The sequence below is a fragment of the Rhipicephalus sanguineus genome, chromosome 5 (genome assembly GCF_013339695.2).
Source record: "Rhipicephalus sanguineus isolate Rsan-2018 chromosome 5, BIME_Rsan_1.4, whole genome shotgun sequence".
Taxonomy (NCBI): Eukaryota; Metazoa; Arthropoda; class Arachnida; order Ixodida; family Ixodidae; genus Rhipicephalus; species Rhipicephalus sanguineus.
Window position 1 is genome coordinate 173,050,175 of NC_051180.1, and position 24,142 is coordinate 173,074,316.

Genomic DNA, 24,142 nt, shown 5'->3' on the forward strand with positions numbered 1-24,142 from the left:
GTGTTCAGGAATGTAAGCACTAGAAACCGCTATAGCCTGGCGGCAGGAAACAAATATACGTTCTAAAAAGTGAAAAAAAGTTACATTCTTATGAAACACATTCTCTAATAAGTAAGCAGCAAAGCTGTGTACCATATTTCATGATATTACTTTCGTAAAATTGCCTTTAAAAACATGTTACTGTTGGCTTTTTCCCTCAGTGCGTGTGCTCTTAGGTTGTTCTGACATGTGCTACAGCGCAATTATTCACTATTTAAAAATGGTATTATTGAATTCATCAGCCAATTGAACTATGTGATGCGTCATATAGCCACAAAGAGCTAACAATTGTGGAGGTGCAATTCATCGCAGACGATCTACAACATGTCAAACAAAATATGTTGCTAGGATAGTTCATATCGTTTATCATATCACATTGTATAGGGCTGTAGCAAGGATATTGTTTCGGGGGTGGTATGACCCCTTGTATGTACGCGCATGTGGGTGTTTTGTTGTGTGCATGTATATTTCACATATAAGGGGTAAAAATTTTGGAAGGAGGTTAGGGACAGAGGTTGAACACCCCTGTGTACACCTGTGTTTATTCCACTTTAAATTGTCATAAAGTTATTAAACAATCAGTAGTTGAAGCAAGCAACAGCTGAAAGTAGTAGACTTGCCACATAAACCACGTGCACTATTCTGCAATTTAGCTTCCATTGCAACGTGAAGTGATGTTGTAGTAGTACTAGCATTGATCTTCCATATTACATTGACACATATTCTCATAGCATGACAATCCGCCGCACAGAGGAGGTCATCGCCAGGTCACTAGTGCAGCTGCATCTTGTGACACACAGGCTGAAGGTTCACGGGAGGTGAGTAGGAGAAGCACAAAAAAACTGAGGCACAAATACAATTAAAACCCTTTATTCACTCTCAGCATGGCACCGGGACCAGTGAGTTGCTTCCATCTACAGTTGGCATAGAAGCTTTATCTAAAGCAAGACCTATGCTCTGTTGTTTCTGATCCTATGCTAAATCATCACACTGTATAGGGCCGTGGCCCGGATATTATTTAGGAGGTGGTCCGACCCCTTGTATGTACGTGCTTGTGGGTGTTTTGTTGTGTGCATAATAATTTCACATATAAGGGTTAAAAAATTTTGAAGGAGGTTAGGGGGAGGGGTTCGACATCTCTGTGTACACCTATGCGTATTTTCTATCACTCTACATTGTCATGAATCAGTAGTTGAAGCAGACAACAGCTTAGAGTAGTAGACTTGCCGCATGAGACACATGCACTATTCTGCAATTAAGCTTTCAATGCCATGTGAAGTGACGTACTAGTACTAGCAGTGGTCTTCCATATACATTGACACATATTCTTATAGCATGACAATCCGCCACACGGTGGAGGTCATCGCCATGTCACCAGTGCAGCTGCATCTTGTGACACACAGGCTGAAGGCTCACGGGAGGTGAGTAGGAGAAGCACAAAAAAAACTGTAGTATAAATACAACAAAAACCCTTTATTTACACCCTCAGAGTGGCACTGGGACCAGCGAATTGCATCCATCTACAGCTGGCATAGAGGCTTCCTGTCAAGTAAGACCCATGCTGTTTTTTATGATCCTATGCTAAAATCTGAATTTAACTTGTCTACAGTTCTAAGTTTACTACTTTATAGGTGCAGATCTGCAAATGCAGCTCTCCTACTAAGTGGCGCACTATTGCAACTCAGGCTGCCATTATCACCAAGACTGTTTCTACAGAAACATCACACAAGGAGACGCTGAAAAAAGATGCTAGTAAGTGTACATTGCCATGCATGAAAATTTGTGAGCAGTGCATCCCTGTACTTACTGAAAGTGAGTGTTGTACAGTGTGCTCTGCAAAAAATTCATGAGCCATACCACTCTGTGAAAGTGGATAATAAGTGAAGCTGTGCAGCAGATGGCATAGAGACGACACATAATTGTGATGAAAGGTACAGAAAGCACAGAACTTTTCAAATTGGATGCGCTCCATCAAAGCGTTTCCACCTCACTTTGCATGGACCTCAACTGCAGCCCACAGGTTATTTATTGATTTGTTAATGCACTGATTTAATTGCCAAGTAAATTATTTCATTTATTTATTGATTTGTTTGCACACATATTTATGTATTTACCTTTTCTGCATTTATTTACTTGCTTATTTCTTTATTTACCTTTTTCTGTTTACTTTCAAGAATAGAAATTTCATAGATAAGTATTGCATGAGCTGATGAGTAATTATTCGGTTAGTGACATGACAAGCGAAATGTTTTCTCCTGTGTAGGTGCTTTCTTCTGAGTCTACTGTATTCTGTTAGCAATGGCGAAGTAGGGTTTGCCAAATTTCTGTGGCATATACCTGCTATGGGGCTCACTGCTCAGTAGGTAATTGTCGAGTAGGTAACTGCTCATGGTGCTATGAATCACATAGTTATATAGTCACGTTGCTGTGATGAAGTACGCATCACACTCGTACACACACGCACGCACACATATATGCATACATACATACTATTACTATGCCTAACTCTATGAAGGAAGACTGCACTTAATACTTGTGACCAGCACTGTTAGCAAACTCTGTTGATTGTATATTACATATGATATATCGAAGAACTTCGATACATTCCACAAGTGATAAACTGAATTGTCACACCGTTCGGTATGTTGCGACACGAAGTGCTAACGGGACATTAACTAGCATGCTTTGCCTCTTATGTGAATACAATATTAAATTGCATATGTTTTTCACAATGCTTAGGGCATCATTTATTACACTGCAATTTTTGCTCGCTTTCTGCAAGACGTAGTCTGAGAAATAATTAATAATTTTGCTTCGTTAGTTGAAAGAACGGAGCACTAGTCACAATTCAACTTGTCATAGAAGTCGCTAGCCTCATGGGTGGTGGGACGCACTCCTAACACCAAGCCTGTTTGCCTCACTAGTCATCAACTCAGTCAGTATGTGTTCGAAATGTATCGAACTTTTTTCTTTCCCACACAAGCCAATGAAGTGCAGGAGGCGTCCTTTGGTGGAAATAAAGAGGGGACATTCATGTGCCTGCGTGAATTTTTCCTGCAACTGAGAGAAAGTGTGAGTTGCTGCCAGTCAGCCCATGAGTGAGGACATGTTGTGAGAACTTGTGCAATTCGAGTAAGTTGTCAAATGACAAAGAAAAAAAGAGCAGCAATTTTTCATAAAATTTAGCCAAAACTTTCACAATACCCAAGCGGGAACCATTACCAAGATTCAACAGGTTTTTGGTGATGATGACATGAGCATAGCTGAGATAAATGAGTGATACAACTGCTTCAGAAACGGCCACACACCAGCAGACGGCGAACCATGTTCAAACAGATCCTCAACAGGCAGAATTGAGAATCATTGTGCAAGAGCTGATTTTTGCCATTGAGGATTGTGCATCTTTGAAATAGGGTGCGCAAAAACAAGGACACGAGAAAAAGTGCAACACACCACATCCTCGTTTTTGCACTGCCCATTTCAAAGATACATAACCATTTCCAACTTGCCCAAATGTCAATTCTTCTGCAGTTCATTGAGGATTGCTGCATCACAATGTGAGAACATGCAAATGAGATTGGGGCAAGTATTGGATCAGAACATTCAATATCGACCGAGGATTTGGGCACGGGAAAAGTGTCTCTGGCATTTGTACCAAAACTGCTAAACTGCTAATGGAGTCGAAGAAACTGTGCCCTGAAAACATCCTGTGCTCCTTCAGGCTCCCTACTCTCCCGATATGGCTCCGTGTGATCTCTGACTATTTGCGAAGCTGAATATTATACTGAAAGGAGCCTGATTCGAGTCAAGAGAAGACACCATGCAGAATGTCATTGCGTGGTTGATCACCATTTCAAAAGATGCATTCCAGAGATGTTTTCAACTATGGCGGGAGCATTTGAAGGAGTGCAAGTGCATTAACGATGAGACCATTTCAAAGAGGATAAGGGCTTTTTTTGTACCGCCAAATCAATAAATGAATTTCTGCTAACCGAAGGTTAAATACGCTTTAAACACACTTCATAAGAAAACTGACATGTATAATAGAGTAAACAGCAGCTCATAATCAATAACTTATGGATGAATTGGTAATCTGCTAGTAAATTTACTGCTCAATGTAGCAATAATGTGTTCTGTAGTTTTTCAGCACATTACTGTGTGAAATTTTTTGCAGCCACACAAGTCAACTTCAACACCCGTGGCTGCAAAGAAATGGGCACGCAGACCGACACTCGCACGCCTCTTGAGGCATCATACCTCAGTGGTCCAGAGTGTGCTCAATCATCACCACCATGGAGGTTCGAACCCGCACGAGGTTCCACACCAGTGCCAGATACAACAGAAGAGGCGGACAACGGAGAACTATCATCTGTTGCTCCTGAAATCGATACAACCTACCAGCCATCCTTCGATGAGAGTTTTGCAAGGTAAATCATAGTGAAATTTACATACTCTTGTAGTGTTAATGAGACTAAGAAAGTGAAAAACTCTGCAGTTTAACATTAGGTTCTAATTTGCAAGCTCCAAAACTAGTGACATGCCGTAAAGCCTAATTTCTTTAATTGTCAACTGTAGCTTTGGCATCGTACAGTGCCTCTCAGGAGCCCGTGTTCTTTAACTGAGTTATTGCACACCAGGATGCAAAGCAGACATTGAAATGTGAGGTCATAAAAAGATGTCTACAATAAAAAAAATTTTGGAACAGAACTTCATTTTTTTGGCCTGTAGTTTCCTTCATGCGAACAATAGTTTCCCTCAAGTTGAGCATCTCAAACAGAGAAGGGCAGTGAACACACAACTGTGCATGCAGTATCAAGTCAATTTATGTATGAGATCAATTCAAGCATCAATGTAAGTATGAGATCAATTTATGTCACAAAAAACAGCTAAAATTCAAGTTAATGCCTGCATGTTCCTTTAATTAAAAGTTGTATTTCTCTGCGACCGGAGATGCCATCACAAGCTGTTGCATTTACATGTATTATGTGCTACCCTAAGCACTATATTAACCAAGGGTAATTCAAAATTTGGGGTTGTGAAATGTGCAGCACACAAGATTGCTTCTGAAGATACGTCTTGCTGCAAAAAAAGAAAGAAAAAACAAAAAAGAAAGAAAAGAAAAAACACAGAGGCAAAACGAAAGAGAGACAAAAATGAGGCTGATTGAAGCATCATTTGAGTACAGAACTTTGATATAAAAAGGCAGGGTGGCAATGTCCTTGCACTGGTCACTAGAAAGGAAGGAACTTTCGCCATGGTAAAAGTAGCTTTCTTTCCTTTACAGTCAGCTTGTTTTTAACTAACCAAAATTTCTGTAGAGCCCAGTGACAAATAGCATTTAACATGCACAAAGTGTGCAAACTGAAGTTGTGCTACTTGTCTCTGAAGAATTGGAGTAAAGTGTGAATCCCAATGTATGTTGCTATTGTGCATGCGTTATGCATTCATTTAATCTTTTTTTATTGTTTGCTGTGATACGGAACCCACTGCCAGTCCTCAGGATGAGAGCAAGTTTCTGGTGTTCCGGGGCTGCCTGGAACCACTACTATTGAAACGTCGCATCTGCCTCTCAACATGTGTCAACAAGGACATGGTGCTTGGCACCATGCTCACTGTTGAGAGCAGGTGCAAACAAAATCATGTCACCAGCTGGCAAAGCCAACCTATGGTGGGCGCAAAGCCTGCTGGAAATGTTCTTCTAGCAGCTGCCATCCTGTTTTCTGGATGCCCCATAGCTGCAGTGCTTCGCTGCCTGAAGTATTTGAACATGGCAGCCATCACCGAGAGGTCCTTTCACACTTATCAGAAGTGCTACTTGCTGCCTGCAGTCAATGCGGTAAGTTTTGTTGTATGTGGAACCCCAAATTTCAGAATATTTATTTTTCCTAAGTTTGTAGTAAGAAAAACTAAGTCCTGCATAAAAAAGTGCTTACTAATATATGCTGCAGCAAGAAAAGTAAGCCCTGCATGTAAAGTTATATGTTCCTTTGCTAAGCAGCATGCTATATTGTGCAAAGAAGTTGTAAAGCCTGTTATACTATTTCTTAATAAAGCTAACTAGGGCTTGTAACTGTGGAACAGGCTTTTTCCTTGAGTCAACAAGTGGCAGTGGAAAAGGTTTGTGTTATGATCATAGGTCGGCAAACTCACTCAGACTCAGATTGAGCCGCGAGTCTGGGTCTGAGTGAGTCAGGCTGAGTAATATTTTCATGAGTCTGAGTCTGAGTGAGTAATACTTTAGTAAGTCTGAGTCCGAATGAGTCCAGATGAGGAAAATTCTGGTGAGTGAGTCCGAGTGAGCCCTAAGCGCAAAATATATTTATTGAGTGAGTCTGAGTGAGCTGTACTTTTTTTTGCCGACCTATGGCCCTATCTACTCAACTTCAGCCTTACTATCAGCCTTACTATCAATCCTATGTAGGCTCACGTTTACACTCACATCTATACTCATGCATACTTCAAAGCAATAGCGTTCATACGCCATCTCATGATGTATTGATCAAAGGCGTGCGTTATAAAGGAGGGGAGGGGGTGGGTTCGATATTTTTTTCAGCAGCATTTTTCATGGGAAGTTCTTAATAAAAATACCTCGTCACAGTTATTTCTTTCAATAAAAATGCCCTTACTGGATTGTAACCATTGATAACACTTGAAGGTACGAGATCAAAACAAGCCAAGTAGAGCACAATTTATGTGAGATATTGGTGTTAAAAATAAAAATGTCCTTACTGGATTGTAACCATTGATAACTCATACTTAAAGGTACGATATCAAAACACGCCAAGTAGAGCACAATTTATGTGAGATATTGGTGTTAAAGAGCATTGACACTATGGTCGTAAAAGTTATATATACGCTAATGGTCTCATGAGTCGACTCACTCAAACTCACTCGGACTCAGATCAAGCCGTGAGTCCGAGTGAGTAATGTTTTGGTGAGTTTGAGTCCGAGTGAGAGTGGTCGACAAAAATTTTAGTGAGTCTGAGTAAGTCCGATTGAGGAAAACTTTGGTGAGTCTGAGTCTGAGTGAGCCCTTAGGGGTAAAATATATTTCGTGAGTGAGTCTGAGTGAGCTCCACATTTTTTGCCGACCTATTGTCATGATATTACATTATAAGCATTGAGGGGTCTGCTATGAAAAGAACACTTGTGTGCAGCGATGTACAGATTTTTCTCTCTCGAAAGAGCACAGTTACATAAACTTGCAGCAGATAACTAGTGGTTGGCACTTCTGACCCCTTTCGACACACCGATCTCGTGCATGGACATTGTTTCTACAACCACTTGCAGTTGGGGCACCAACACTGAGAAACTCACATTTGAGTCGTCTTTTTAACAGTAAACCATACTGTACACAAAACTAAATGGCACCTCTCATGTGTTAAAAAGAGACTTTAGAGTTACAAATACCTACAGCATATTATTGGTGTTGTGTCAGAGCCATTTTTCTACACAGCTTTTCAGGGACAAGCAGACTCGCCTGATAAATGGAATGGCAGGGACTGAAGTGGACTTGGCTGGTGATGGCCGCTGCGATTCACCAGGGCATAGCGCAAAATACTGCACCTACACTCTGCTGTGCAGCCGTACCAACCAAATTGTGCACTGTGAGCAAGTGCAAGTTAGACAGGCAAGTACAAATAAGGCGAATTATTCGGTCCACTGCAACCAAGTTCTACCCATAATGTTTGTTCACAGTCGGCTGCTGTGCCAAGCAGCGCTTCAATGGAGAAGGAGGCATTGGTGAGAAGCTTAGACCTTTTGGAACAGCTGGGCATCACAATCCGCTCACTCACCACAGGTAAAGTTGCACCTAATACACAGCCTGCAAGGCTCCATTATTTAGTACTAACCAAGTTCTAAACAAAGCAATGCCGCACAATACAGAGCACTATCTGTGGTGATTGTAATACAAACAATGGCATACATGAGGAGCTGCACTTTTTATGCAGGTTAATGAAAGCGAAAGAGCACAAAGTTGCATGATGCCTTTCGATGTGCTATAAACACTTTTGTCCAGTGAAATCTTTTGCTGGAGAAGTTGGCTGACATCAAGACATATCGAAGCCAGCTGCGTGTACTCAATCCCTGTATTTTGATAGGCTGCACAAAGAATATACTCCACTGTTTGTACTTTGTTGACAGCAGGTAGCACTTGCATATTTACTTCTCTGCAGTCTTCTGTAGAAGTTACTTAATTTTGCAGATCGCCATCCTTCCATTAGGACATTCTGCAGGCAGAAAAGGCCTGGAATGCCTCATTATTTTGACACGTGGCACATAGGAAAGGGTATGTTATAGATATAGCTCAATAAAGTAGCAATGTATGTACTGATTGCATGCCATTTTATGTAGGACTGAGGAAGAAGCTCAGAGCAGCTGCTAAACTACGCAACTGCGGTCTGATCCAAAAATGGACTCAGAGCATTATAAATCATCTATATTGGGTGGCTGCTACGGGAGAAGGTGATGGGGAACTGATGGTCAGCATGTGGAAATCCCTGCTCAATCACATCTGCGACCAGCACCACGGACATGAAGGGCCATATTCAGAATGTATACATGGGCCTCTTGAAGACAGAGCGTGGATGAGACGAGGTAATGTGGTCAAAGTGCTCCCCTATTATCTAATGTGCAATTAGTAAGTGGTCATCTGCTCGTACTCATGCAACGCGTCAACTACTTTCAAAATTTTCCTTCCATGTGCTTAATTCGAACACCACAACTTTCTCTTGTGTATGTAGATCAAAGTTACATGAATGTATTTTGTACTGTGTGCAGACTGTTCAGCAAAATTGAAGCGAACTTGTGCCAAATTTATCAACTTAAAATTTGATGACAGCAATAAGCGCGAAAAAACGTAAGACTAGACGAATAAGGCTACAGCACAAGCGCATACTAACAACTGAACTTTTATTAGAAAGACGAAAATATATAGGCAACCCAAACCACATGTTCACCACAAACACAACCGAAAACCTTAGATGTGCGCATCCAGGTATGTTATCTCTGCCTTAGTTAACGCAAGGGAAGGCTTTGCCACACAGTCATCTCCAGCTTTCAAAATGAAAAAAGCCTCAACTAGCTCTTGTGCCGTCTGGTCCCTATGACGTGCGAGCACTTTCGCATCAGACAAGCGAGGAGTGCACCTACACTCACGGCGGTGCAGGGCCAAATTAGACGACGGCTGCCCATTCAAAGATCGACGGTGATTTTGCAGGCACGCATTCAGACAGCGGCCTGTTTGTCCTATATAGTATTTACCGCACGTCAAAGGCACCCGATATACAACCCCCTTGCCACAAACCGAAGGGCTGTCCCTGTGTTTCACCTTACACTCATGCCATTTCTGCGCAGTCCCATCCACCTTCGTTACAACAGCGGCGCATACTCTACCAAGCTTATTCTTGGCCGAAAAAACAACATCTATATCATATCTGGCACCAACCTTCTTGAGACGATGGGAAATACCGTGCAAGAAAGGGATACTTGCGAGAGGCTTCTTCTCACGTACCCTATCATTTTCGACTGAGCCTTTCAACTCAGATTTCAAGGTCGCGAGAATCCTTCCACACAGGCGGCCCAAATTAGCAGTAGGATAGCGCGCTTCTCGGAGCCTGTCCAGCTGCTTATTGAAACTTTCACACAACAGGTGCGGGCACATTTTCTTTAAAGCGAAAGTCAAACAAGAAACCGCAACGCCATTTTTCACTAACTTAGAATGACAAGATTGGAAGTCTAAAATTGGCTTCACTGAACGCGGGGAATACAGCCAACAAGTGTGAGCACCACCAAAACGAATGGTCAAGTCTAAAAAATGAATAGCGCCTTCCCGCGGCACTTCAAACGTGAAATTAAGGCCTGCCCCCTTCTCCTTAAAAAGTTTGAGAACGCTCGTCCTAGTGGAAACACACCGGCAGGAATCAACTAGAACCAGGTAATCGTCCACATATCGAAAAGTTCTTACAGCAACATCACTCAAGTCAGGTTCAAGTTCCCGGTCCACCCTGCTCAAATAGATATCGCTCAAAACTGGGGCGACCCTAGAGCCGATGCACACACCCGACTTCTGCGTGTACACATCACTCCGCCACCCGATCACTGTAGACTTCAAATACAGACCAAGCAACTGCACAAAATCCCCCACAGAAATGCCACATTTGTCCTGGAAAACTTGCTCATCGTTGTCCTTTACAATGCAATCATGTACATAGGACAGTAGCTTATCGTGCTGCAGAGAATAAAACAAGTCCTCGACGTCAACCCTGAACCCAGAGACTGAAGAGCATGAATCACTCTGAAGGAACTTGATCACCTCAGACGAGTTCTTGACTCGAAAGGGATCCGCGATATGTAGTGCCGACAGGTGTTTCTGGAGGAACCCAGAAACCGCGTGTTGCCGGGTTCTGGGTTCAGTGTAACTTTAGAAGTCTGTGGCATTTCCTCCTGCAAGGCGGATGCACACAAGCCTGCACCAATGGGCGTGCACTCCAGGGTGACGTCATGAACCGGACGACCGGTGACCCGGCCTTCGAAACACATTGCCAAGTGCATGAATGGGACTTTAGTCACGGAGGCGATATTTCTTTAGTCACGGAGGCGATCGGCTGTCGCACTTCGGTCGTCTGGGCGGGGTCTCTTCAGACTTCTTAAGTTGTATCGGACTATAGTGCTTTTTTATCAAGGCTCGTTGTTGGCCATGGACCAAGTACTTTCTTTATAGTGAATGGTCTGCCATATAAAAGTAACAAATTTGCTCGTAAGACTTTTCATGTCGAGTTATATTTCCTGCACTTGAAGAGTGGATGCTGTTGTACATCTTCGTATGGGTGTCCACATGAACACTGAGGACTAGACGCCTGCATTATCCGGCATAGGAAGTGCTGCATAAATGCTGGACCAACTCACACGTGGTGCACTAATGTTTAAAATTGCCTATTTTTTCGAACATTTGTGAAAAATTTTCTGTTGCAATATTTTGTCATCACTGAAACAAGGAAATAAAGTAACTGATAAGATCAAAGGTCAATTACATGTCTCTTTAAAGAAATATATTTTATGTATCACAGTAATATGCTCTCACGAAGCAAAATTATTAATATCCACATATAAGTTCGGCATCTAAAACGATGGTAACTCAAAAAACAGCTGTGGTTTAGTTTCCACACATTACTGATTAAGAACCCGGGAAGTACTCGACACCACTTGTATTACTTTCTTGTGAAGTCATATTTCTTGTCAGATCAAACTGCTTCTAAATTGGCTCGGTCTGATTGCGCAAACTAGTAGAAGTCCTAGCAGGATTGTTCATAGTGTGCCTTTACCAATATTTCAGCCTTGATCAGATCCACGCTGCATCAGCTAAGTCACTGGTACCGGCGTGAGTGAAAAAGGTCCCTCTGCGGAAGCATTAGTCACTGGAATGCTCAGCACCACAGTCAAAAGCATTTGTCGCCACCGTGCACCAGCCGTGTGACTAGCTGACGTTTTTGTATGCTTGCATCCAATTATCGTACAGCCGAACACAAAGTCCTGCTGAACAATAATAATCAAGTGCGAAATGCGAGACATCTTTGAAGATTTTCATACCTCTTGCGGGACGCTGGACAAAAGCCCTTCATGCGGGACAGTCCCACAAGTCACGGGATGAGTGGTCATCCTACATGCACCAACACCATTTATAATTTCCACAATGAAGCACGTGCTCCTGTAAGATTTCAGGCAGCAGCTATTATACATGCCAGAAAATGCTGTGGTTCTTTAGTTCAGTACTAAAATAAGCAAGCGTTGATTATTTCATAATAAGCATTAAATGCTTTCACATCATAATGCTTCCCAAATATGCCAAGTTCATCTTTTCATGCAAATGCCTCCTTGCAGGTAAATTTAACATGTTTCAATGTGTCTTTTGCAAGCAGATTCACCTGCCTTCCAGAAACTGAGATCAATATTGGAAAGCCCTCGCTTGCTGAGCGATTTGCACCACCTTTCACCTGCAGCACAAACATGCTCGTTGGAGTCGTTCAACAGCTTGTTGATTCGCTTTGCACCTAAATCTGTGGCCTACTCACCAGATGGCATGAAAGCAAGGTAGGCTGCCTATGTGGCATTATTGAAAAGGGGCATGCAATCTTCTAAATTTGTTTTCAGGACTCAACTAGCTGTTCTACACCACAATGAGAATGCTACAAGGCATCAGGCTCGCACCAGGAAAGGATCTTTGCAGTGGAAAGTAAAGCTCAGCAAAGCAAGAAAGGGGCACTTTACTGTTTCCCCATACAAGGGATTGCCAACCTATGGTACCGAAACAAAATTCTTTTATTATGAAATTTACTACGTTCAAGGCTAACGCTAACACTGCCTGATGCATGCCTATAACGTTTGCCTTGGTAACATATTGAAGATACTTAGCGCACGTTGGCATTCACTCAAAAAACACGCGCAGTCTGGGGTGTGTTCTTGAGTGGATGCGTGTGTGAATGAGAGTGTTTTTTCAGTGAATGCCAAGTTGCGCTAAGTACCTTCAATATGACAAGTAACCAACTAGCCCAACAACAAGTTCTAATAATGTCTTGGTAACATGTTTTATATGGCCAGCCCACTTACAGAAAAGAGTCACACTGTGACATGACAGTTCATTTATTTACTTGTAGGGTATGTTGACGAGCTCATCACAGCTGTGATCATGAAGTGTGAGGCCAGCGCACACCGGAGCAGCCTTGCCAGCAGCTCATCGGGGCCACCCCTGCACATGACGGATTAATTTGAAAGACCAGCGAAGGAACAACTTATTGCTGCACGACGGTCACGATTTACTGACACAAATTATTCGTTTTAAAGGCAGACATCACAGGGACGTCATAGTGGAGGACTCCGCAAATTATGACCACGTGGGGTTCTTTAATGTGCACTTCAATCTAAGTACACGAGCCTCTAGCATTTTTGGCTCCATCGAAAATGCGGCCACTGCAGCTGGGATTCGATCCCGCGACCTTTGGGTCAGCAGTCAAGCACCATAACCATTAGACCACCACAACGGGTGCCGAGGAAAAAGAGTTTTTAAGTGATGTACACAGATAAAATGCCTCGACGTTACAATTACTTCTAATTTTATCTAGAACAAGCACATAGTGAATATTTATTGTTTGGCTCAACATAAACTAGACGTTTAAAGGCGAAAGTTAAGAGATGCCATGCCTGAAACAAAGTTGATGTATTGAAGTGTTTAGCGTAGATTTATCACGACGGGACAAGACGAAGGAATAACACGTACACAGCGCCTGTGTACGTGTTATTCCTTCGTCTTGTCCCGTCGTGATAAATCAGCATTACACTTCAGATATGTCGTACCAACAAGGCCAGAAGTCGGCCCTTGCAAAGTTGATTACTTATAAAACAATAGTGCCCCCAACTCTAGAGTGCACTACCATTATCTGAGATCCTCACAGTCAAAAGCTACTTGGCAAACTGGAACGGATATGGAGGTAAACTTACAGTGCGAAAACACAACGACAAAAAAGAAGATGAAACACTGCGCTGTCTTACAACATAGTTTATTTATGCAGCACTTTCATGTGACGAAAAGATTGCTATATTGATTTCCCTCCTAGTGAAATTACCTTTCTGGATGGGTCGTGATAGTTTATGCGGCCCCCTTTTGAAGTTGATAGTGCTTACTTTCGACATGTACGCTGTACGAACGCCTTCTTTATAATTTTATCCAAAAATGTTTTCCTCTTTCTTACCCTTCTGCGCATGCACCCGTTTTGCATATAAGTGCATGAAAGTGCTGCAGCAATAAACTATGTTGTAAGACAGTGCAGTGTTTCATCCTCTTTCTTGTAATTGTGCTTTTGCGCTGTAAGTCTACCGTTATGGAATTCCAACAAGCACGACCCTCGACCCTTGGAATGGATATGACAATTAGCAGCCAGGTTTATTTGTTCATGTTACCACAGGACACCATCAGTGATGGCATTACTTCACAGGGCTAACCTTCAGAAGCTCTCTGAGCATGGACAGATAACATGCTTCAAGTTTCTGCTCCGGCTCTATGATAAAACACTAAACAAAGACCCTAGTTTGTGCACGTCTTTCATAGCCCGAGTCATTTTGGGACGTTAAACCCCACAAAACCAAAACCTACTTTCTACTTGCACCTGCCGGCACGTGTGTCGCCGTCTATTGATCACCCGTATGCTATTCAAGTTTTCCTTTTTGCCCAGTACAATTACTGAATGTAACCAGCTCAATTCAAGTGTATTTGTGGATTGTCAATCAGCTGAATGTTTTCAGCAACATGTGGAACTCCTTTGTACATAGTACTGTATAATATCCTTTCCCTCTCCTGTAAGAGGCCGTGATGGCTTATTGTAAATAAATATTTCAAAAAATTTACCCAAATATTGTGACATGGCTGTTCATATTCTTTCATAGTGTTATTTTTATGCTGTTTGTACCCATCTCTCAAACGCACTTTTTGGGCCCTGATGGGGTAAACAAACTGCAACAACATTGCAGTTTACTCTTCACACTAGCACCGTGCTACTAAGGTGAGAAATCATGGCACTCAACGACTGACTCTCTTAACGGTTCTACAGTAAGTGGTGAAGGTTGACTGTATGCACAAGATGGTTATAGTTATTTCTAATGACTATTCATGAGTTCAGCAGACAATGCAAATGCATGTCTCTAAACAACGTTTTCATCTCGGTTCGTGAAAGTGTAACTGTACTTTCCCTACCGTAATTCATAGCGAGGGGTACTGGAAGCCAACGTAAGATGCCGATGGGAACTCGTTCCTTATTCTTGCTACAACGCAAGCAGGCAGCACAACCCTGTTGTTCCTCCCAAGCTTCTTCCATATCCACCTGGTGAACATCCTGTACGCCACGAAGCGATATTTTCTGTAAGCAAGAAGAATGCATGAGAAAGCCACCTTAACTACACGCTTAGCAGGTGAATTTTACTTGTGGATTTCTCCCATGATGTTAGTGCCATTCTCCGTCACCTCCCAGTACATAGCTTCCAGGACAGCCGGGTTCAAACAGAGGCTTGTGAAGTGTGCATGACGGGTAATGCAGTCTCTTTTCAATTATTTTCGGAATATCCCGACAGCACAGGTTTTCTACTGCATTTTCGCTGGCCAAGCACAGGCCACAAGTGCACCTGCATAGTACATAACCATATGCATGCAGCAAGTTATTTCGAGAAGGCAAGCACTATAACCTCCTTCAGGTTATTCCACGTTGTCATACCGGTTGCCTGCCAGCTCTGCGCACATGGCGCTGAGGTAGGCGCACATTAGCTACGTGCAGTTTGGAAGCTGAAACGGCAATGCTATAATGTGAAGTATGCAACAATTGGACAAGCGCTCCGGTTGCGTATAGCTCATTCTAAGCTGCCACAAAGTGCACAATAACAGCACCGTTCAGTGTCGGCGCGGCTTACAAGCAAGTAGCGATTACATACACGAGGGTTTCTGCCTGCAAGCCACGAAAACGCGATGCCATTTCGCCGAAACGACGTCTGCGACGAAAAAGTAACCCTGGTTGCGATGGGGCCTCCGGATCGAGTGCTGCTATACAGTCACTTTCGGTCGTGAGCTTGCTCGATCCGAATACAAGACGATCGTAGGGTAGCGCAATACCCCTTCCCACAACGGCACACAATATATTCTTAACAAAAAATCAAATATGTTTTTATATTTACAACTCTGACTACTTATAACACAAATATGATATCTGCTTTGCGCCTACGATGGTACGCGCGAGCTCACCCAAACCTGTCCGGGTCGTTAGGCCACATCGGAGCTGCAATTGTCGATCACGATCAAGAAATTTGACCCGGGTCGGACTCGATCGCTATAGAAAGTGACGTTGTGAGAACGCCATAAACAAGGGAACACACCACACTTTCAGCAATTAAACATCTGCGGCAATTTTAACACTTGATCCAAAGCATGCTAGATATGAACTATGATGAAATGTTTACTGCCCGGTGAAGGAAACGTGCTGCGTTGCGGTATTTCACGTACCAATTCATGTCGTCGCCGCCACGTTGTGGAGGTCCTGGAGGCTCTGGGTCGTCCGGTGCCCGAGTTGCAGACCTTAGTGGTGAGTCACTCTAAGGGTCGAAACGCATTTCCCGTGTCTTACGTTCGATCCGTGCTCGGAGCGCGGGATCCATCGGCGTGCTGTTACGCCTGCTGCTGGCGTACGCGCACGATCGAAAGACAAGCCGCACACAGAGGACGTAAGCATGCGCGCTTCCAAGGCAGTAGGCGTGCGGCTAAGGGAAACACAGCGGCTTAGACGACAGTAGTATCAATGCAAATATTCGCGTCAGCGCCTAGACCCCACACCAGCCCACACGCGATACACCGCGCAGCGAGAAGCAGCCGACCGGAACTATGAGTTGCCAGCAGCAGCTGTCAGCACCTCTAAGTTACGCGGAAAGGAGACCACACAACATTGAAACGAGGTGACGTAATGCACACTGGGCGGGGCTCCTCGAACGGCGCTGTCCTCTCCTCCGGAATGAAGCGAGTTGAGAGGGAGTTGAGAGGGTAAATATTGCGATCGCTATATCTCCGGTCCTACTTTAGATTTTCGAAAAATTCTTTCAGCTATATATTCGTGAGAGGGGTCCGACTCATTCCAAGGTGTTTTTCACGCCAAGCGCGAGGGGTGGTTCATGACCCCTTTAATCTATGTTATTTGAATGCAGTGAAGAAGTCTTGCCCTCGCGAGGCGCACTCAAGCCTTCGCTTCCAGTCCGAGCGGTTGTTACAGGCTGGCTACCCTGTGCATGTACAGTGTTCAGTTGCGGAAGCCTTGCTCCGAAAAATGCGCATGCAGAACAACCGTTCACAGGGTGCATCCACCGATGCACATCAAAAAGTGGCCGTTATGCCTTATATTTACAAGCTGTCCCACAATATCAAGAAAATTGCTGGTCGCTCAAAAGTGAAAATTGTGTTTTCAGCACCACAGAAGCTCATTAAATTCTGTAATCAGAGGAGCTCTCGTGTTCAACGAGGCTGCAAAAAGCAGCACAATGTTTGTGCCCGCAGGATGTGCTGAATGCATTCGACACAATTCGCTCGTTTTTCGGCGAGCACGACGACGACGCGGCGATGGACCATTTCTTACAGTGTGAGTCGAGAAGCATGAATCTGCTGCAAGGTAAGGCCTGTCAAAGCAAACTTACTGACCTTTGGAAATAAAATGTGTTTTTGTAAATTACATGTATTTTCTGCCGCATTCTCGCGCCAACGAAATTCCCGCAAGAGCGAAATTTTGTACTTTCCCCGTCGATTTTGTTATTGCGGGTTTCAATTGTATGCGTGTATCCGTTTAAATAGAAATATGTGTGTCTACATGTGTATTTATATGAATGTGTAAGTTACGACCTCATAAAATGTGTTAGATATTGAAATATATGTCATCATGTTACATTGATCTTATTCCGTTAGTTATCTGCTGTTCTATCAATGGCGTACTATTACTTGTACTTTTAAACTGCTATACGCTTTATTAATAACATTCATTACGTTCCTTTTCCTGCCCTTCTTCGTTCTAGATATTGTATTCATGAGCTAACAGGAGGTTCCCCTGACAGCGATCACTTTGAGGCTTTCTTCTTTATCATATCTATTTTCTACTTGTATTATTGTAATGCACTGAATAAAAACAAAATAAAAATAAATAGAATAAGTACATAGATGCGCATTGAAGAGTGAGCGCGCACGTGCACTACTTTTTGGTGGTACGACACGACGAACCGAATAATTTGGAGTGAAAAGTGTTTAGTGAGCGCTTATGGACGCGTCAGAAATTATATACTGACCTTACGCAAGTGCAATAACACGCCGATGGTGCAACAGCTGGTTCCAACTTCCACCGACACTCAACTAGCCACATCGTACATGATGTAACATGGTCGTGACGTTGATGAAGACGTCAGTCGTCGTGTTCAAGACGAAACTTTTTTCTTCTGGCGAACTTGTTCACAGGAAATAAAAAGTTAAAGTACATCCAATACACGCTGTACATTGATAGAGGCAAGCACTGGTGTCGGCCTTCCGTTATTTGATAATCGGTGGAATGCGTCGTATATCGAATAAACTTGACTATTTGCGCCAGGCCCACCGCAGTGGTGTAACGGCTACGGTGCTCGGCTGCTGACCCGTAGGTCGAGGGCTCGATTCCTGCCATGGCGATCGCATTAACATGGAGGCGAAATGCTAGAAGCCCGTGTACTGTGCGATATCAGTACATGTGAAAGAATACAAGAAGGTCTAAATTTTCGGAAGCCCTCCACTACAGCGTGCCTCATAATGATATCGTCATTTTGGAATGTAAAAACCCAGAGATAATAACCATTGCTACTCGCGTCCTGCGCGTAATCTTAGAACAATTATATCGAACAATCCCGAAGCTTCCCGAATATGACAGCGCAGACTTCGCTGAGCGTTGTAGAGACGTTTTGTGGGTGGAACCCGAATAGATCAAAACGAGGTAATAAATGCGCGTGGCATTATATAAGCCCGTGAAAAACGAAGTAAGCATGTGGTGTAGTTTAATGGTTATGGTGTTTGCTTTCGGTGCATGCGCTCCCGAGTTCGATTAGTATGCCCTGCGCCCATAGAAATAGAGGACATTATTGAGGTTGTTCAATGTGTATTTTAGTAATTATGATAAGTGAAGAAAGTAAAGTGGCGAAAAGACAATTTGGCAATCAAGGCCCAAACCGGGGACCTTCAAATAACGCTTCGATGCCCTACCAATTCAGCTTCGGCGGCGGTCATCTTCCCGTTCATTTAATGGTATTTATATGTACATTTAATGCTCGGAGTTTTAGTCTGTGTTAGCCATGTGGGACATTCTGTTTCGCCAACTGGTGTTACGTAGTACGTGATCCGACCAAAATGCCGTCGCATACTACCTGAAGGCGTCAACTCTGCCAGAACCAGACCCTCGCTATGAATGAACGAAGGAGGATAAAGTTAGGGCTCGTTATTTTTTGTTTTTTTTATAGAACCTTAAAGAAAACCAACAGATCGCCGTTCACGACGCTGGGAAGCACCAGGAACGGCTGCAGCACCTTCGAAGAGCCTCGTCCGATTGTTGTCGAGCTCGATGGCCTCTCCTTGGCACGGCAGCATCACGGATCCAGCATCCGCTGCTCCATTCGCCAGTACATAGCTGACGAGGCAACCTTCTTCGACCCGATGGAGGCCAAAATGTTTGAGGCCCGTGTACATAGATTTAAGTGCACGTTACAGAACCCCAGGTGGTCGAAATTTCCGGAGCCCTCCACTACGGCGTCTCTCATAATCATATCGTGGTTTTGGGACGTTAAACCCCAGATATTATTATTATTAACCTTCTTCGACCGCAGTCCCGCAAACAATGCTAGCTCATCTCATTTCCATATTTGATTACGGCTCGTGTCGGCGCGCGGAGTCTTGCATTTCCGTGCACGTGCTCATGCCCTTTCGTGTGCCCCTCAAGCATCTTCTTCGTTGTCGTCAGCATTACGTGATAACCTTTCTCATGAAAGAGTATTGCACAAGATATATAAGACCTAGGGCCATAAGTCGTACATCGTTTGCTTTCATATATTTTATTTTACTTCAAATGAAATACCGGCACTACTTATGTGGCACGGAAGGATAACGCGATCGCCAGAAAGGCCGCTTCGTCATATTCGCGAGCTGAGGTATTGATGTTTGAAGACAAGCATTTGGTTGGATAAATAAATTACCATTTTTTATCAGATCCATTTACTTCCGCGACGCACATATTTTAGTACGGGAATATGAGTAGACAGCATTAACGCATCAAGGCGCAGCATGTTTAGGCCAAGCTCAGTCATTTGAATAAAGCATACCTTAAGGCCTGATCCAATCTCCGTAGTGACGTCTCTTATGCGCCAGACCAGGGGCAGGCAGAATCCGATTGTTGTGGCTAAGAAAAATCCATTTCTATAGTGCTGGATGTCGAACACCGGTGGTGCAGCAGGAATCGTGGCTCTGTACAGCTGAAAGCAAACAAGAAAGCATGGCTGATGCATGTACAGCAACCTTTTCTAAATCCCTGCAGATGTCGCGCAAGTTCCTGAAGAGGCCGACGATTAGTAGCCGCAACACTTGACACAGGGCATCCATTAAACTGCGCTGCAACACAGACAGAGCCAAACTGGTTCTATGATTCGCTACACGTCATGGAGTATGCTGTGTCAACGCTTTTTCAGCGCGGGGAACCTAATCCCACATATGAGTTAGCTACGTGTAGCTCTAGCTGAAGAGTGCAGAAAGCGTGCGCCCGGCCGAACTCACCATGCACGTAGGCGAAGGTCATTTCTGTTAGTGCAAAGTTGGTGAAACTGCTTTTGTGTACCTATAGTTGCACTACCACACAGTTAGTCTCACTTTGAGTTGCTTTTTCTCGATAACAGTTTTTTGCTATGCCGATGGCAGCCTGTTGTATAGATTTTGTTGAGGACTACCACAAAACGCAACTGAGAAACCATATGTCCGAAAACTTTGCATCAACACGCTCAAGATACTCGCTCTCTCGCAAACGACTACGTAGATTTGCTGAAAGACCGCGTGGTATACATGTCGAACTTATATATTGTGATGAAACACCTAGGTGCATCGTGCGTGAGACAGAGGGTCACGTCGTCATTTTGGATGATTGTTTTTTATTTGCTAATTTCAAGCTCTAGTGCTTTTAAAGTGCAGATATTAAGTATTGCATGAACGCACCACTTGTACTCCAATACATCATTAGCCTAGCGGAAAACAATATGTAGCAAATAGCACAGGTGCCTGGCAACGTGAGCTTCTTAAGGAGCAATGATATAATACTATTATCTGGGGTTTTACTTCCCAATACTACTATATGATTATCAGAAACGCTGTAGTGGAGGGCTCCGGTAATTTTGACCATCTGCTGTTGTTTGACGTTCACTGACGTCACACAGTACACGGACCTCTAGCATTTCTCCTCCATCGAAATGCGACCACCGCGGCCGGGATTGAGCCCGCGACCTTCGGGTCAGCAGCCGAACATCATAACCACCGCTCCACCGCTGCAGATCCTTAAAGAACACCCGGCAGTCAAAATGACACTCGAGTATCAATCGGGTCTTCATTATATCATGCGTTCGGCACACACGACCCAATAATTTAGTTTTTGCCGAACTGAAGCTTACGGCATTCAACACAATGTGAAAGCGAAAGCTTTAGATGCCTCATCAATCGCCTAAAGGGACAGTCGGCGGCAGCAGCGTCGGTGTCAACACAAGTGATGCAAACATCACTGTTATGCCATGGCGTCACAATACGGCGTAATTATGAGGTCGCAGGGCGTAAAATTAGTGACGTCTTCAATACGCCACCATGACGTCACATAAGGTGGCGTCACATGAATACTTCATCACACGATGTCCCCGATTGGCTAACGGTGGGCGATCCCGGAGGTAGTGAAAAAAAACACGCTAGGTTTGGAAAGCGCTTGTGAGGGGCTATCATTACAGTCGACAGAGCAGAAAAACGAGAATAGTACTTCCACGTTCGAATCATCATGGACAATGCGTAAGGAATATTGTGATGTTTCTGCTTTTAGAAAAGGACCTGAATATATACAGATATGCAAATGTTTGGGCCGATGCTTTTTCAGGAATTACACAGCTCGTTTGAAGAACGCTCACGGGGTACTCTGCAATGAAAATGCAATTTTTGAATGTCCTAGAGCAATAGGCATTCCGTTGCGTCACTTTTCAGTACAGTTCATATTTGGCTGCGGAAGAGGCTGTATCACCTAAAGCTGGTCGTATAATATTAACAAACAGAAGCTAAACCCAATCTCATGTACTTAAAAGAGCTTCCACATTTCTTCAGCGGACGTGTAAAACAATTCATAGGGAACAAATATGATCCTGGGAAGAATTATTGTACAACTTCTTCATGGTCTAGAAATAATGGGAACAATTAAATTAATTGCTTACAAGCTGAGATGCGTAAGATGCTTAAGCTCAGATGCTGAACAAATCTTGTCATTCGCCTCAGTAGAATTAATAAGGAAAAACAGCAGGAAAAAAATAACATGGGTCAAAGCGAAGGCTACACGTTGGCAGGTGCTTTACGAACAAGCCCCAATCTGCAATTCTGAGAACTGGGGGCGTCCCGAGGGAGTATGCGAGAAAAACGAATGTAATTTCAAATTTAAAATTTTAATGCAGTGCAGTGCAATATTTCACCCAATGAAATCACCTGCGTTCAAATAATACCAAATATGACTGCCTACCCGAATCATCCTGCGCACAAATATTTCTTGTGAACGTGTGAGATCGTTGTAGGTGGACAGCACATTCGACCACACACTGTTATGCTCATTTTCGCGCCTTTGCTTCATCAGTTTTCTGCAACGCCGTAGTGGAGGGTTCCGGAAATTCGGATGTTCTTGTGTTCGTTAACGTGCACTGAAAGCGCACAGTACACGGGCCTCTAGCATTTGGCCTCCATTGAAAGGTGACCTCCGCGACCGGAATCGAACACACGGCCTTCGGTTTAGCAGACAAGCACCGTAACCGCTACACCACCGCGGCGGATAGCCCCGCCACGGTGGTGCAGTGGTTATGGAGCTCGACTGCTGACCCGAATGTCGCGGGATCGAATCCCGGCCGCGGCAGCTGCATTTTTGATGGAGGCGGATATGTCTGAGGCCCGTGTACTTAGATATAGGTGCACGTTAAAAAACCCTAGGTGGTCGAAACTTCCGGAGCCCTCCCTTAAGGCGTCTCTCTTAAACATATTGTGGTTTTGGGACGTTAAACCCCAAATATTATTATATAATTATACCGCGGCGAATACTTTCAGAGTCTTTCTAGGCTACCCACAGGCGGACCATTTGTCGCGCGCCGCTGTTAAGCGTCCCAAAACATGGTCCTTCCTGCAAAAGCAAAACTCCTATTTCTGCTAAATTAACCCCAGAAACGCTTCAATCTTTGACTTACCGCTATAGTGCCTTTGTAGTTGCCTTGGAGAAGCATGTGGTTGTGGTCGATTATTGGCATCCACTGAAGAATGTGATCTGCAAACATACCACGATACTGAAGATATATCAAGGAAGCACGGAAGCAGGTCAAAATGTCGCCATGCCTATAAAAAGCTAGTGCCGGTTTTTTACAGTTTGTCGTTAGCTACGTGCGTTCCCGCGTAACTGCGTTAGGCCATCTTTGCTGATTATCTCGGTCATACGTGGACACTACGTTGGCTTTTGCAGCCGCATTCGTTTAGTACGGCTTAGAGCTGATCAACGCTCATTATTGGGAACAAATAGTTATTATGCACACTGAATGAACAATCTTGATTCTGTATCAGCACTGTAGCTTAAGGATTCGTTTCTCTATCAGGCATGTAATGGCTCTCGTCGAGGAAGGTTTTGTCTCAAGAATATCTTGCTTTATTATCATATACAAGCATTTCTGCCTTACAGCTCAATGGTTTTGCTAGAAAATGGGTCAAAATACAGCATGCTATATCACTGTCTAATTACTGTATGTGAATGAAACTGCCTAAGCAAATAAGTGTTCCTACAATCGTTCACTGGTTACCTAGGTAAACTATCAGATATGCCATTAATATGGTCATCATACACTCTGCAGTTAGAAAGCCTAAGATGCACAACGAAGTGAACCTCCTGGAACTTGCGTGTGCTTGAATCTGCTAAATATGATGACTTAGATTTCAAAAATATGACCTAAGATTGGCGAAAGCGCACACGCACTTTTCAATAATTTACCAAATTCAACAATCTAGATCAGCTCTTACGTATTCATTTAAAAGTGTCCTTTGATAACAATACCTTAAAAAGCTATTGCGGGCCATAAGGCGTACGTCAGCCAGTTCCAAAACCGCAGCGCGTATTTCAGGATCTTTGTTGAGGGTGTCACGCTACATTTATTACTAGCGAGTACTACGCAGAGTTACAGGAAAGGGTTGCATAAAAAGTAAAGATCATTAGATATGTGCAGGAGTCTTGCTCGCAGGGCAAAATACCTCGCTTTTATGTTGTTTTTCATAATTTCG

The 24,142-nt window shown here is 43.6% G+C and overlaps 1 protein-coding gene and 2 long non-coding RNA genes across 3 annotated transcripts; 2 read left to right on the forward strand and 1 right to left on the reverse strand.

The window, feature by feature from the left end:
- The first annotated feature begins 1,526 nt into the window (after positions 1 to 1,526).
- On the forward strand, positions 1,527 to 4,284 carry LOC119394444 (uncharacterized). The gene is made up of 3 exons (XR_005184135.2): positions 1,527 to 1,588; positions 1,671 to 1,791; positions 4,214 to 4,284. It is a non-coding gene; the product is annotated as an uncharacterized LOC119394444 (long non-coding RNA).
- A 2,781-nt stretch (positions 4,285 to 7,065) lies between these two features.
- On the forward strand, positions 7,066 to 12,810 carry LOC119395106 (uncharacterized). Its single transcript, XM_049415787.1, has 6 exons — positions 7,066 to 7,840; positions 8,246 to 8,329; positions 8,395 to 8,637; positions 11,958 to 12,129; positions 12,190 to 12,338; positions 12,693 to 12,810. The coding sequence occupies exons 1-6, from the start codon at positions 7,765 to 7,767 to the stop codon at positions 12,800 to 12,802; spliced, it is 834 nt and encodes a 277-aa protein (XP_049271744.1). The 5' UTR covers positions 7,066 to 7,764; the 3' UTR covers positions 12,803 to 12,810.
- LOC125758477 (uncharacterized) lies at positions 12,652 to 15,109 on the reverse strand. Its single transcript, XR_007416114.1, has 3 exons — positions 15,009 to 15,109; positions 14,783 to 14,945; positions 12,652 to 12,784 (listed from the first exon to the last, which is right to left on the reverse strand). It is a non-coding gene; the product is annotated as an uncharacterized LOC125758477 (long non-coding RNA).
- Positions 15,110 to 24,142: the final 9,033 nt, after the last annotated feature.